The 16,847-nt window shown below is 39.7% G+C and overlaps 1 protein-coding gene across 1 annotated transcript; it reads left to right on the top strand.

The window, feature by feature from the left end:
- The first annotated feature begins 1,771 nt into the window (after nucleotides 1–1,771).
- LOC121378260 (QRFP-like peptide receptor) lies at nucleotides 1,772–16,600 on the top strand. Its single transcript, XM_041506336.1, has 6 exons — nucleotides 1,772–4,685; nucleotides 5,635–6,068; nucleotides 7,040–7,141; nucleotides 10,689–10,854; nucleotides 11,668–11,715; nucleotides 14,969–16,600. Exons 1-6 carry the CDS (start codon nucleotides 4,334–4,336, stop codon nucleotides 15,082–15,084), a joined length of 1,218 nt encoding a protein of 405 aa, XP_041362270.1. The 5' UTR covers nucleotides 1,772–4,333; the 3' UTR covers nucleotides 15,085–16,600.
- Nucleotides 16,601–16,847: the final 247 nt, after the last annotated feature.

Genomic DNA, 16,847 nt, shown 5'->3' with positions numbered 1-16,847 from the left:
TCACTGACGAGGAACGGGACGTAACCCAGCGGTAAAACGCTAGCCTGATACATGGTCGGTCTAGGATCGATCCCCGTCGGTGTGCCCACTGGTATATCAAAGGCCGTGGTAAGTGCTACCCTGTGCATATAAAAGATCACTGACCACTAATGGAAAGACTGGATGCGGCGCGTGCGTGCGGTCCGGCTAAAAAAAACAAAAATCGAAATACGTTATTTCAACGATAGCGTCTAGATTGGATGCGTGCGACTGCAACTCGTCCAGTATTAGACTATTATTATATCAAAAGTACCAAATGTTTGACATCCAATTGCCGTGGTGTCGTTAAACAAAACATGCTTCTAACTGGTTGTGTAACGCATACTCTAGCCCATCCAGCTTCAGAGTTTGGTCTAGTGCCCCCAACCCCTCACCCCTCCCGCCTTGTTTTGTTCAGTTGGAAAAGACTCTTAACTTACTATGATCTGATTTGTTTTTACCACAACCCAAATCCCCCCCCCCCCCCCCCCCCCCCCACCACCACCACCACCATACCTCGCTGAGGCCCAAAACAGATCGAAGCTGTGTCTGTGTTCGGATCGGACGAGACGTCATGGTCAATTTTGACGTCTGGGTCTAATGTTTTTAGTCAACGATTCTTTGGAAAACAACCCTGCCAAGTCGCAACGTATTACAATTTTGATACTTACGAGTTAATTATTCAACGATTATGCGTAGAATCTATTAAAATGAAGTTAATTAAGCTTATTACAAACAAATATATATTTAAAAAAAGAGAAATGTGGCAATTGCAAGTTTGAGAATGTATCTTTAAAATAAAATGGACACTTTTTCGACTTTTGTGGGGGTGGGGGGTATATATTCAAAACTGTAAGTAAAAAATGCGAAAATTATACATATTGTAATGGATGTGAAATAACAAAATTACATACACACACCTACTCTTTTTTATACAATTCTATATAGGCCTACAGTTGAGTTATCGTGTTGTTGTTGTTGGGTTTTTTTTGGAGGTATTATTATTTATTTTACATATATATATATATATATATATATATATATATATATATATATATATATATATATATATATATATATATATAACCACATACAAGACGTCCAAAAAGTGCACATTTATATATGGAGTGGGCGATTTCCCTGCAGCCCTCTGCTAATGACGGCCCCAGTGTGAAAAAAGGCGTAATTAAAAATAAAAAGGATGAGCGATGCAAATTGATATATAACCGATAATTATCTCGTGCTTTCAGCAGAAATAATACAACAAAAGGTCGTTAATGTGTACGAGATGAAAGAATGATTCGCCAACACTTTCATAATAGTAACACATTTGTATCATTGTTATTTGCTGCCGCTTTACTTTGACGGTTTAGTGTTCGGTTGTATAGTCATAACGGAAATTAATCATTCGCGAATGCGATCATTTCAGAACTCTATACCCAATCCTATGGGAACAGAGAACAAAGGAGTTGGGAGAGAGAAAACAATCCTGTTTATTATCGTTAAAACTATCGATCTCTGAAACCAACAACTCTACGTCCTGATAGGTGTACATCAAAGTAGTAATCCATTACAGGAACGGTCGTGTTAAAACTCGGGTATTTTTACCGTTATACAGATCAACGGGCGTTTTTGTTTGCTCGCGTGATTTGCAAATGAGATCTGAAATTAAACGACGAAACGTATAAAAAGCTGGTGTCGTTGCAGACTATCCGTAGTATTGTAGACGGGGCTTGGACTGTAAGCCGTCACCTGGCTAGTTTAGTATACCGCAAACAAGGAGTGGTCATTATCATGGCGACCCGGCTTTTTTACATACTAGCCAATATCTTATCTTTGTCTGTAGTGTAGCTCGTGGGGGTTTTTGTGTTCTGTTTACGTATGGAATTATTTTGCTGTCTGTTAATAAGGTCGAGGTTTTTTTAATGTTTCTTCGTGTTTTGGTTGTTTGTTTATCATCATCGTTTAGACCCTCATCCGAGATCTATGCTGCGGCATTGTATTCCGAGATCCTTGTTGTGTCAGTATGATGTCGTGTGTCATATGTGTGACTCAGTCTAATTCCTGTGTAAACAGTAATTCAAATAGGACATGTGTGGCACATATGCAAATAATTGAAAGTGGACCAGAGAAACATACGTGCAACCAACTAAAAGAAGACCAGTGTCATATAGGACTAGTGTAGCGTAACAAATGTAAATAGGACCACTTTGGAGTATGTGTAACTAACCAAACTTCAGTGCATTGTATGTGTCACTAGTTGAATTAGGATTTGTGCGACGTTTGTGTAACTAATTCAACCAAGACCAGTGCGATTTATGTGTAACTTATTCAATCAGGACCAGTGCGACTTATGTGTAACTTATTCAATCAGGACCAGTGCGACTTATGTGTAAACTGATTCAGTCAGGTCAGGACCAGTGCGACTTCTATGTAATCAATTTAATCAGGATCAGTGCGACTTACGTGTAACCAATTCAGTCAGGACCAGTGCGACTTATATGTATATGTAACCAATTCAGTCAGGACCAATACTACTGATGTGTAATTAATTCATTCAGGACCAGTTCGACTTATGTGTTACTAATTTAATCAGGAACAGTGCGACGTATTTGTATCTCATTCAATCATGACCAGTTCGACGTATATGTAACCAATTTAATCCGGATCAGTGTGACGTATATGTAACCAATTTAATCCGGACCAGTGTGACGTATAAGTAACCAATTTAATCCGGACCAGTTCGACGTATATGTAACCAGTTTAATCCGGATCGGTGCGACGTATATGTAACCAATTTAATCAGGACCAGTGCGACTTATGTGTAACCAATTTAAGCATGACCAGTTCGACTTACGTGTAACTAAGTCATTCAGGACCAGTGCGACTTGTGTTACTAATTCATTCAGGACCAATGCGACTTATGTGTAACTAATTAAAAAAAACAAAAAACGGTGTGACTTGTGTGTAACTAATTCAGTCAAGTCCAATGCGGCTTATGTGTAATTAATTTAGTCGGGACTAATCCTTGTGTAACTAATTCATACATCTGCAGTGTAGCGTACATGTGAATAATGTAACGAGGTTTCCGGTGATGCACGTCAGTTCAAAATCAGCAAAGTCGTGGATGCAATTACAAGTAATTCAAAAAGATTCAGTGTGGCATACATGTGGCACGAACAGGTTCATTGCGATGTGCTTTTGACTCAAACAGGTTCAGTTTGGCGTACATGTAACTAATTTAAATCGGTTTAATGTGGCTTACATGTATGTAATTTTTAAATCGGTTCAATGTGGCTTACATGTAAGTAATTTTTAAATCGGTCCAATGTAGCTTACGTGTAACTAATTGTTTTAATCGGTTCAATGTGGCTTACGTGTAACTATATTAAACATGTCCAATGTATAGCGCAAACGTAACTAATTGTGGCAGACTTGTAACTACTTTGAGTATGAATCCACGGTGTGTTTGTGTGTTGTGTTCAAACAACATAAAGGCATAGAGTCCATTGACATATGATTATGGAAAGAACAAAGACGTTAATCATGGCAACAAAAACACTCCTTGAAAATTCGTATCAGTCTTGCGTGAGAACAAAACTTTCCAGAGCTACTAGGACGTAGTGACCATTCCAGAATCACAGGTATAATCAATTTTAATCACACAGTTCTATGATTTTTGTTTCCTGAAGTAGGGAATACCTGACATCTGTATATGACGTTATCTTGATGGCATATCATGTAAGAGACCTTTTCAAAGGCCGACAATTGAATTGTGTATCACTAACGTAAAATTAAACAAACCAAACTTCAGACATATCGATGAAATAAAAACCATCCATCAACAACACAGTCTTGAGAGCCAATTGGAATATCTGTCTAGAAAGTGGAAAGCAGAAAGGTAGTTCTCTTGAGAAAAAAAAAGCAGCAGGAAAACACCCAGCTATTTCTTGAGGGCTTTCGTTTTATCAAGAATTCTCTGTACAATATTGCTCTGCTATCGTATTCCGAAGACGTCAAAACATGTGAATTTAAGCCACGCTAGTTAATCCTGAGTTTTAGTTTTGTTTTACGAAGAATTATCTGTACAATATTGCTATACCATCGTATTCTGAAGACTTCAAAGTATGTGAATCTAAGCCACACTAGTTCTGAGTTTTGGTTTTGCTTTACGAAGGATTCTCTGTACAATATTGCTCTGTTATCGTATTCCGAAGACGTCAAAGCATGGAAATCTAAGCCGCACGAGTTCTGAACTGTACAAGAAATATATATATATATTTATATACATAATTAAATAATAATCTCACGCAACATGAACGATACCACATGCGTCCCTGGTGCCACTGTTGCTAGTGTGACAATCAACGTCAGTACCTTTCTGTATCCCGGGAAGACACGCGTGGTGCATGAGGACTGGGAGATTGCTCTCAAGATCATCTTCTACATCATCGCCTTCCTTGTCGACGTCGTGGGCAACTCCATCGTCATCCTCATCATCGGACTCAACCGCAAGATGCGCACGACAACCAATGTGCTTATCCTGAATCTGGCGGTGTCTGATCTGCTGGTCGGGATTTTCTGCATGTGGATTCATGTAGGGAACCAGATCACAACGGAATGGCCGTTTGGACAGATTGGCTGCAAGATCAATGTCTTCATTCAAGGTTTGTAAAGCGTTAATCATTATAATATTCATTCATACATTTGGGGAACGAGGTGGGGGGTGGGGGTGGGGGGGGGGGGGAGGAGGGGGGGGGGGGCATTTTGTATTCATTTATTTGAATTTAATTTTTCTGTGCTTATATCCAATTAAGGTTTAAACACGCTGTCCCGAATACACACTTAAACTATCTAACCAGTTTATGGTTACTGATTAATTATTTATTTGTGTACAGTGTTTGTTTAATCACACCTCAACACATTGTCAACTGTGGAGACAGGGAGGGACAGAACGAGAGATGGCAGAGAGAGAGAGAGAGAGAGAGAGAGAGAGAGAGAGAGAGAGAGAGAGAGAGAGAGAGAGAGAGAGAGAGAGAGAGAGAGAGAGAGAGAGAGAGAGAGAGAGAGAGAGAGAGAGAGAGAGAGAGAGAGAGAGGGGGAGGGGTAGGGAGAGAGAGAGGGGGGTAGGGAGAGAGAGAGGGGAAAGACAGACACAGAGTTGTGAATCCGCTCTCCGTTATTTATTTCTATAAACAGCAAGGGCTAGTCTTATATGCACGTTCATATAGACGGGTCCAAATTGCTCTCTGTCAGTCATCAAACAGCCGTAACTGAAAACGTTTTGCTCTAAATTCCATTAACTCGGTGGCGCAGTGGTTAAGCCATCGGACTACAGGCTGGTAAGTACAGAGTTCGCAGCCCGATACCGGCTCCAACCCAGAGCGAGTTCGTAAGGGCTCAATGGGTAATAGGTGTAAGGCCACTACACCCTCCTCTCTCTCACTAACCACTAACCAACTAACAACTAACCCACTGTCCTGTACAGACAGCCCAGATAGCTTGAAGTGTGTGTGCCCAGGACAGCGTGCTTGAACCTTAATTGGTTAATTATAAGCACGAAAATAAGTTGAAGAAATGAAATGAAATTGTATTTTTATATCTTTATTAACACAGTTCTGGTTCTCATCTCGAGCGTCTGCACGCTGACCATCATATCGGTGGAGCGTTTCATCGCGGTCGTCTTCCCCTTCAAAGCCAAGTGGTCGCCTACCGCCACCGGCGTCGTGATCGCCTGCATCTGGATCGTTGCCTTCAGCGTGGCCTGCCCGCAGCTCGTCGTCAGACAACTGTTCGAGATCCAGTGGAAGGACCGGCACCAGGTGTGGTGTCAGCAGGTCTGGCCCAACGTCTACAAGGACGCCCAGTGCAACATCTACCAGCCGAGCAAGATCGCCTACTATATCATCCAGGGCATCCTCATGTTCTTCTTCCCGGTCGCCATCATGATCGGGGCCTACACCATCATCGTCGTCAAGCTCGTCGTGAGGAAGGCGCCGGGCTCGCACATCATCAGTACTGCGCATGCGCAGGAAAAGGCCAAACGAAAGGTGCTGTGAAATCACTCTTTTTATTTTTTCATGTAATTTTCAAGTAATTCGTGGACAAGTGTAGTCAACGAACTCAAGAATACCATAAAAATATCATACATGTATACATGTGATATGAAATTAAGTACCCAACGAAATGTATGTTTTGGCAAACCCACGAACATTAAACCCACGAAAATGCAGGATTTCACAGTATTTAATTACCATTTTTAAATAGATCAATTTATAAGTCTCTCTCTCTCTCTCTCTCTCTCTCTCTCTCTCTCTCTCTCTCTCTCTCTCTCTCTCTCTCTCTCTCTCTCAATCGAGGTGAGGTATAATTGGTGTCCCACTTTTGGACACTTGACCATTCAAAAAGCTTAACAGGGCAGCACACTCTTAGTTCCAAGACCCCCTCCCCCCTCCCTCTCACAAACACACACGTGTGCACACACGTATATATACATACACGCACACACGCACGCAACTCAAGTGTAGTTGCGCCGTTTAGTTTTTTTTAATTAAAGGGACATTCCTGAGTTTGCAGCAGTTTTTAAGATGTTATCGACTAACAAAGACTTTTTAACGATTTTAATTACATATCAAATATGTTTTTCTGCATAAAATATTAGTGGCTGTATATTAAACGTGTTTCTGATCGTTCTAATATTTGTACTAGGTTAAATTTCATCTTATTTCCTAAAAAATAAAAAAAAATTCGTACGTACGAAATTATTTGAAGACAAAATTCAGTTTAGGCTTCTTACAAATATTAAGACGACCAGAAACACATTGAATATACAGACACTGATATTCTAAACAAGAGAATATATTTAATATGTAAGTTTAATCGTAGAAATAGTTTATTAGTCGGAAACATCTTACAATGCAGCAAACTCAGAAATGTCCCTTTAATAGCATTCATTATTTGCATCTAAGCAGACTGTTCTAGAGTTCCCTGTGTGTCTGTAAACTGTTGTTGTTATTTTTAGATTATAAAGATGATGATAACGGTGGTCGTCGTGTTTGTCTTGTGCTGGACACCTCAGCAAGTTCTTCTCTTCTGGAACACATTCAAGCCCAAAGGAACAAAGGTAAGAATTAAACATGTCAGTACAAATACTTTCACAAAAGAGCGTCTTGCTTGCTATAATAAATAAACATAATGTTCAAGTTTGTTTTGTTTAACGACACCATCAAATCACGTCATTAATTAATTCTTCTTTTTTTTCAATTAAATTAAATTTATTTATTTGCCAAAGCAATTACTTAAATGCATACTTATAAGTTCACATAATAAATTTATATAATTACGAAAGAAAAAACAGCAACATCAGACAAATAAATACTAGTATACATGTACCATGGTATTGCGACTATATTAATTTGTAAAAGATGTATTAATAGGTTATGAACAAATAGAAATGTGAAAGAACAATTTCAGGATGGACTAGGTATAGAATTAATTTTTAAGTTCTCTGCGTTTTGTAGATTGGAACTAATATCTTCCAAGATTGTGTCATTGAGTTACATTTTGAAGACGTAAAGGTGTCCTCAGTTTAAAAGTAGCATGCAGTTCAGAATAGAATGGACACTTTAAAATAAAACTGAAATTCGTCATCAATACTATTATTGTCACAAAGACTGCAGGTCCTAAGTTCACGTTCAATATTTCTATAACGACCAGTTTCAATATTGAGTGAGTGAGCAGAACATCTAAATTTACAAATGTAACTTCTAAATGAGAAAGAAAGTTTTTTTGTTAAGTTGTACTGGAGACAGTGATTATTAGTTAAGTGCTTATAAATTAAACATCGAATGTCAAACATTTTATAATTCTGGCACAGTCTTTAGAAGAATCCCGTTATATTTTCACAGTAGCTGCAATGGATTTTTCAAATGCACTTTCCAAAACAGGACAGCACAAACCAGTCTTGTACTGTTTGAGCTTTTTCTCGCCCGTAAAACATAAGAAGAGTACCGCTGCACATCGAGGCGAGTAGGGAAACTCTAATAAGAATTTACAATTGCCAACATTGTAAGGTATATTAGCTGTGGGGAATGGTTATATGATAATAGTAAATTAATTGGGCAAACATTACAACTGGTAGTTCAGTATTACAGTAGGTTTCATGACCACCAAAGATATTGAAGGACGATTGGGGTCAGAAGAGAAATTTGAAAGTTTACGTTTTTTTTATCAGTAAATCGCAAATTTAAACAATAAAAATGACTAAAAACAAAACAATAAGAACTGTATGATCAACAGAATGAAAAAGATTGACAGAAATAATGTTCCACGGTGATTAATCGATCTTCCTGGAAATTGTAAAAATCGAGAATGACACCCCACGCACGTGGACGGGGCAATTGCGTTATGTATGTGTGGAATGTGTTTCGATGTGTTGATAAACAGACGTGAACGTTCTTTACTAGGATGTCTATGGTCAAAACATATGTTCGGTCTAATAGTTGATATTAACATTAATATTTCAGGTTCCCTTACTTTTTTGAAGAGTATATAATAATATGACACACTGGATTCGGTCTCACCAAAATGTCTAGGCGTTGAAGTTTTATGTAGTTCAGTTGTAAAGCGATATACTTATACATCCTCTATGCAACATGTTATATGTACATATATACGTGTAGATATCAACCGTTTCAAAAGTTCAAAGCATATTCTCTGAATATTCAGTTAAAAATACTCACTTAAATTATCAAGATAATGTGTACGGTATAAGACAAAACTGCCTTTCTTCGCAAAGTATTTCAAATAATGAAAATAGAATTTTGAAGGAGTGATCGTTAATTGAGTGGGGTATATCAATGCCAAACTCATAATGTTTTGGACATTGTTCTAATATACAGTGAAATTCTTTATTTTCGTGGGTTTAAATGTTCGTGGTTGTGGTAAAAAAAAAAAAAAAAAAAAAAAAAAACCCAAACAAACCGCACATATATATTTCGTTGTGTACTTTAATTCGTCGATCGAACAGATAGTATCATAAATTTGTTTTATTAATTATGTATACATGTATTATATTTTCGTTTTGTTCCATGAATTACACAATTTTAGACTACAACGAATAAACGTGATTTTACTGATGCATTCTAAACCCTTTTTAATGGAAAGAAAGAAAGAAATGATTTATTTAACGACGCACTCGACACATTTTATTTACGGTTATATGGCGTCAGACATATGGTTAAGGACCACACAGATTTTGAGAGGAAACCCGCTGTCGCCACTACATAGGCTACTCTTTCCGATTAGCAGCAAGGGATCTTTTATTTGCGCTTCCCACAGGCAGGATAGCACAAATCGTGGCCTTTGTTGAACCAGTTATGGATCACTGGTCGGTGCAAGTGGTTTACACCTACCCACTGAGCCTTGCGGAGCACTCACTGAAGGTTTGGGGTCTGTATCTGGATTAAAAATCCCATGCCTCGACTGGGATCCGAACCCAGTACCTACTGTAGAACCCTGTAGACCGATGGCCTAACCACGATGCCACCGAGGCCAGTCTTTTTCATGGATGTCATTTCTGTCATAATGAAACACTGTATCCAAATTAAATGTTGTTTTGTTTAACGACACCACTAGAGCACAGCGATATATTCATCATCTACTAATGGATGACAAACAGTTGGTATTAGCAATAAGGGATCTTTATACTCACCATCCCACAGACAGGATAGCACATACCATGGCCTTTATATATGAGTCGTGGTGCATTGGCTGGATTGAGAATAGCACAATCGACCCACCGACGGAATGAATGAATGAATAATGAATGAATGAATTAATTAATTAACCTTTAACGTTACCCCAGCAGGAAAAATATATCGGCTATTGGGTGTCAGACTAAGGTAAATGCAAAACTGAAGTGATGATCATCAGTATAAAATGTCAAGAGTTAAATTAAAACAGTGTAAAGATCTGTGCAAAAAACAAACAAATATCACAGCTAGGTAAAATTAAAAGTTAGAATAAAATTCAGTATTACGAAGAAATTGCAACAAACGATCAGGATGGAATCGGCATGATTCCATCACATTTTTTCTACCAAATATTTCTTTTCTAGTTTCCTTCAGACGATTATACTCCACCAAAATGTGGCGTACAGTCAGAGTACACTGACAGTGTTCACACTGAGGTGGAGGATTCTCCTTCAAGATAAATGAATGGGTCAAGGAAAGTATGACCGATGCGAGCACGAGACAAGACTATTTCCCATCGACGGGGACCGATCCCAGACCAACCGCCCATCAGGCGAACACGTTACCACAGGACTACATCCCACTCACAGTATGCTGTTAGTTGCATTCTGGGGGATCTGTCCCGGTTCGGGCCCCTGGCTATCCAGGGACGGGACTCGGGCTATCCCGGTTCGGGCCCCTGGCTATCCAGGGACGGGACCCGGGACAGACATTCTCGAAACTTTCGTGGTATATGAGCATGGTAAAATTATCCGCTCCGCTCCGCATTCTGAGCCCTTTTGAATTGACATTTTCTTCTGTCACAACGTACCATTTACCATTGTGTTACAATGCTACCACTTACATTATTGGCTGGTCTACCCAGCTTACACAACTCCGTTGAGAGTCTGACTATGGTGTATGACCATTCTGTTTCAGCTGGAGAGCTACATGGACGTGGTCTCCTACATCGCCCTGTACGTCGCCTTCCTCAACAGCGCCATCAACCCCATTCTCTACGGAGGATTCAACGAAAACTTCCGAAGAGGATTCTCTGACGCATTTCGCTGTCTGCTTATAAAACGACATAATCAAGTTGTGCCTGGTAATTTCATTTTTTTATTATTTAGATATCATCTAATGTTAACATTGTTTTCAATTTTTAACAGAACTTAATACATCCGAGGGTTTACTAATTTTGACAGTTTTAATTCGTAAATCTTCAGGTGTCTTCGTTCTGGCGGCGAAAACTGTAAACTTCTCGGTAGTTTCCTCAAATCAACCCTTGCACGTTCTACTGTCGATGAAATGGCGGTAAACCCAGACATTTCTGCTACATACACTAACAATAATTATTGCCATAGTTTGTTATCGAACCAGTCTTAACCTAAATAAGTGTATTCGGCGCTGATCCGGCCCATAGGAACTCGGGACTGTGAATGGTGGCCTGTATTCTCCCCCTCCGCTTGAGGATATAAAAATGTACGGTTGTCTTGGGGTTTTTTCTTCTTTCTTTTATTATTATTATTTTTTTTGGGGGGTGGGGGGGGGGGGTGGAGGTGGAGGTTCCTATTCTATATGAATAAAGGTAATTATAAAAAGTCAGCCTGTGTCCCCTATTAAAGACTGCCCCCTTCTATTGTCGATATGTTCTAATGCGGATGTTTTTGTATGGTTGGTTTTTATCACCGATTTACAGTCGTGTATTATTTAAATATCTCAATCATAAATTAATAAAAAGACGTATATTTAATAAAATAATATTTAAAAGTTGAGCGTTTCTTTCCAAACAACCCTGAAATGTTTAAGCGCTTGGGTCTTGGTTAACTTAGACAAATACATTTAGATATACATCAAATTAGTATAGTTGTGTCATATCTTAACAAATTAATATTGTGAAATATTTTTCGATTTACAGACAGTACCCTTCAACACTGGACAACGAAAAGAACCGTACACGAACCAGGTTATTTTCGTTTTTAATTCATTTATAAAACATATTCTTCCAATTAAGAATTGGTACCGTTAACACAATGTTTTAACATAAACTTAATTGTGTATTGTTCAAATGTAAAATGTTGTACCAATGTCCAATATCAGAATGTACATTTAATAAAGTAGACTGATAATGTATGATTCACGGAGAAACTGCTGGTAACCAGTGTATGGTTTGGTGAGCATGTCTTATTTTCATACACGAGCAAAACGCAGCTTATTGGTAGAGCACTCGTCTGAGATTGTGGGCCCATTGGGCTATTTCTCATATTAGGCCAGTGCACCACGACTGGTACACCAAAGGCTGTAGTATGTGCTATCCTGTCCATAAGATGGTGCATATAAAAGATCCCTTGCTGCTAATCGAAAAGAGTAGCCCATGACGTAGCGACAGCGGGTTTCCTCCCTCAATATATACTACTCAAAAGAATTTAAGGGTCAAAAATTTATAACCAAATAAGTTTCAGAGTGTATTAGATTGATGATGTAAACTACACCAAAAATTTAATTTATTGTTCCATATTTACAAAAAACCACAAATAAACGTCACTGTATACAAGAAAGTCACATGACATGCTGTCAAAGTTGAAGGTTGTCAAACATGGATTTTACACATTAGAACATTCGTTTAATAGTGTGTGAATCCAACCCTGGCGCGAATACACTCGACACATCGTTGCCTCATGCTGTTGATCAGACGTCTGAAGAACTCTTGGGGAATGGCCTGCCACTCTGCCATAAGAAGTTGACCCAGATCATGAAGGTTAGCCGGAGGGGCATGGTTATCCCGAACTCTCCTGCCTAATTCGTCCCAGGCGTTCTCTATTGGGGCCAAGTCAGGCGAATATGCTGGCCAATCCATCCTGGCGATACCTTGTTGTCTGAGAAAGTCCGTTACCACCCTGGCGCGGTGGGGTCTGGCATTGTCATCCTGCAGAACTGCCCCGCCGCCAATCTGCTGAAGGCCTGGGAGAACCAACGGCCGGATAAACTCATTCAGATAGCGGATTCCATTCAGATTGCCATCCACCACATAGAGGGGGGTCCTGTGGTGGATAGAGATGCCGCCCCACACCATGACGCTGCCACCACCGAACCGGTGACGTTGTCTAACGTTAACGTCAGCGAAGCGCTCCCCAGAAAGTCTGTAGACACGAACCCGACCGTCGTTGAACTGGAGACTAAACCTGGACTCATCAGTGAACATCACTCGACCCCACTGAACACGTTGCCACCGCAGATGAAGTGTGCACCAGTGACGTCTGGCCGTTCTGTGACGTGGTAGGAGTGGTGGTCGAACAGCCTGGCGACGGCAGCGTAGATTATTGGCTCTCAGACGATTGCGTATGGTTTGATCAGACACTCGAGTTCCAGTCGCAGTCCGCAGATTGTCACGTAATCGGCGTGCAGTGGTTGTGCGTTGACGTAGAGCCATATTGGTGATGTAGCGGTCCTCTCTATTTGTAGTGCTTCGGGGTCTTCCCGAACGTGGACGATTTCGAACAGAATTCGTTGCTTGGTACCGTTGCCACAGTCGGCCAACGACACTCTGACTGACACCAAATCTCAGAGCAGCATTTCTTTGCGTATTGCCATCCTGAAGCCAAGCAATAGCCCTTCCTCGATCTTCGATAGTCAGTTGAAGTCGTACCATTGTCGAATTTGGAGTGTGCACCGTACACGAACGCAAGCTCCAATTATACGGAAATTCAGCATTGGGAACATGGAATACACGTGCAAAGCGTGCAAATGAAGCGCTTTGTGAAAAAGCAAGTTATGGGCACTTAGCAGACCTTTCGCTTTCGCCCTAATTTACGTGCAAATGTAAGCATGTTTTCGCCATTAGAACTAGTCGACAGTGTCAATGACAGTGGATTTTAATTCATTTATGAGTTGCTTAGACCCACTTTCGTCAAAATGGAACAATACCATGCGTGACATTATGGTCTAGCTAATATAATTGACATTCAGAAAATAATGTCGAAAATATCGTCTGACCCTTAAATTCTTTTGAGTAGTATATGTGTGGTCCTTAATCATATGTCCGACGCCATATAACCGTAAATAAAATGTGTTGAGTGCGTCGTTAAATAAAACATTTCTTTCCTTCCTTTATCTGAGATTGGCCATAGGTTCGATTCTATTCAGATCCATGTATAGGGCCTACTTTATAATATTTATACTTCCATTCCACGCTCATTGAAAACAGCTTTAAAGTATGTTTTGTTTGGGGGTAGGGGTGGGGGGCATTTTTGTTGGGGCGGGTAGTTTAATCAATGATTTTGACATCCCAGTACACAAAATACATTTCCACCTCTACCCGCCTTCACACTCATATTATCCAACCTTTAGTCCTAGATGAAAATTATATCTTCAGTTCAACAGAATAATGTTCATGAGTATTATATCTTCAATTCAACAGAATAATGTTCATGAGTATTATATCTTCAGTTCAACAGAATAATGTTCATGAGTATTATATCTTCAGTTCAACAGAATAATGTTCATGAGTATTTTGTCTCTAATATAAAAAACAATCTGATCGTGTTAACTCAGGGCTCGAACTTAACGACGGCATCGACGGCAATTGCCGTCGTTGAGATATACATTGCTGTAGGTAGAGAGCATCACCCACGGCACTTTTGTGCCATCGGTAAAACTCCTCAACAATGGCAAAATGTATACACACCTGATGTACATTAACTGTTAATATTCAACACTTACTCGTTTGAATGTCTATATACAACAAAATAACCTTGCAGTCATGTTTATTTGCTGCAAATGTCACTTTAAAAAATATATTACCAAAGGCAGGCTCAAAATTGCCGTCGGTGGCCTTTTCAGTCATGGCAATTATTTTAAAAATTGCCGTGGGAGACAAATTCTTAAGTTCGAGCCCTGTTAACCACTGGTTGATTTGGCGTCTGCTAATTGCTGATAAAGCTACCTTAGGTTAAATGATCGCGCACCCCCTTGGGTTAAATGATCGCGCACTCCCACCCTCCTCCACGCACTAACTCCCACAACCCACACCTACCGCGGCAGAGCCACGTCCGCTAGACTGGTTTATGCGCTTCACGTTAAACCAAATGACCACGTCGGGAACTAGCCAAATAGTTCGCGAACGTTAGCGAAACGTTCGTTGGCTGAACGTAGGGCTAATTAGATTCAATAAATAGATTCAATCTTATAATCCATACTTGTTACCTTTGCTTTTGTTTCAGTCAATCATCATTTGCGTACAGTACAAGAAGGAACGAAAGTAGAATCTGTCCCTTCAACATCAGCCTATCCCAACAGGGCAATAGCCCACTGCGAGAGTCAGCCATTAGAGGAATGAGCTTGATGCTTAGGAGGAGGAGGACTAAGATGAGTAGGAGACTGAGTGTGATTGCCACGAGGAGGAGGAGAACACAAGAAAGAGGAGCAGGAGGGGATGATGTTGATGAGAAATAGCAGGAGAACGAAAAGTCAGTTGTGTGGATGATGAAAGGAACGAGATGATGTTGAAGGTGTTGTTGTTGATGATGATGAAGATGATGATGAAAAATAGCAGAACGAAGACACAGTTATGGATGATGAAAGGACGAGATGATGATGATGGTGGTAATGTTGATGATGATGATGATGATGATGATGATGATGAGAAAAATAGCAGAACGTAGAGACAGTTATGGATCATGAAAAGTACGAGATGATGATGACGATGATGCTGATGATGATCAGAGAAATAGCAGAACGAAGAGCCAGTTATGGATGATGAAATGACGAGATGATGATGATGATTATGAAGAAGATGATGACGAGAGAAATAGCAGAACGAAGAGAGTTATGGATGATGAAAGGACAAGATGATGATGATGGTGATAGTGATGATGATGGAGAAGATTATGATGAGAGAAATAGCAGAACGAAGAGACAGTTATGGACCATGAACAGTACGAGATAATGATGATGATGATGATGATGCTGATGATGATGTTGATGACGATGATGATGGTGATGAATATGATGATGGTGATGATGATGATGATGCTGATGCTGCTGCTGATGATTATGATGAGAGAAATATCAGAACGAAGAGACAGTTATGGACAATGAAAAGTACGATATGATAATGATGCTGGTGATATGAGAAATATCAGAACGAAGAGACAGTTATGCATGATGCGCAAGATGAGATGATGATGACACTGGGGATGAGAAGTAGCAGTAGAACGAGAAGAATGGTGTGGCTGATGAAAAGGACGAGGCAAATAATGATTATTTGGTTTATGTTTTCGTCTACACAGAGGTCAGTCCAAAGGCTGGGGACCTGAGGACTAGTCATAGTGATATTGTAACACACAGTTATAGAAGACGATTTGAGGACTGGCTCACAATGACCTGGTCGAAAGTCAGTAGCTTTAGTGGAAATTGTGCCAGGACAATCTTGCTTAAACTGTTTTTGGATAAGAAGTTATTAATTCGTAAGAAATCGGATGTGAGAGGCTATGGATTAAAACAATGTTATTTGATTTATAATAAGCATAATTATAAAAATATGTGGTTTATTGTGCTTTTAAAACGTCTTTAAATGTATATATACATATATAAGCGTGCGTGCGTGCGTGCGTGCTTGCGTGTGTGTGTGTGTGTGTGTGTGTGTGTGTGTGTGTGTGTGTGTGTGTGTGTGTGTTCCCCTATACCTAGCCTGGTGTCGCATGTTATACAAGTAGTTTAGATAATGGAACAGTTATACCGGTGACTAAATACTAAATAATTCGTTCCTCTGATATTTCAAACCCTGAGCCATGGAGTTTCTCAAGTGTAAAAATGGCTGTTTTATTGTGTTAAATAAATGCAAACTGAACAAATAAACTGGTCGAGTTTAACATCATATATACAGTGGAAAATCGTGAAATATAACGTGTTCAGGATGATGATCGCTTGCGGTCGCCTTCGACTGACACGATATACAATGTGCATCACGAAAGATCGCAAGCGCTCGCCAACCTGAACTGGTGATCAGCAGATACTGTAATTGAAAATAACATGATTACTTATTTTAAAGGGACATACCCTAGTTTTTAAACACTAAGCCATATTTTTAACTATTAGATT

Source organism: Gigantopelta aegis, chromosome 8, assembly GCF_016097555.1.
Source record: "Gigantopelta aegis isolate Gae_Host chromosome 8, Gae_host_genome, whole genome shotgun sequence".
In the NCBI taxonomy this organism is placed as follows: Eukaryota; Metazoa; Mollusca; class Gastropoda; order Neomphalida; family Peltospiridae; genus Gigantopelta; species Gigantopelta aegis.
The sequence above is the reverse complement of the archived record's forward strand: the minus strand, read 5'-3'. Positions and strand labels throughout refer to the sequence as shown.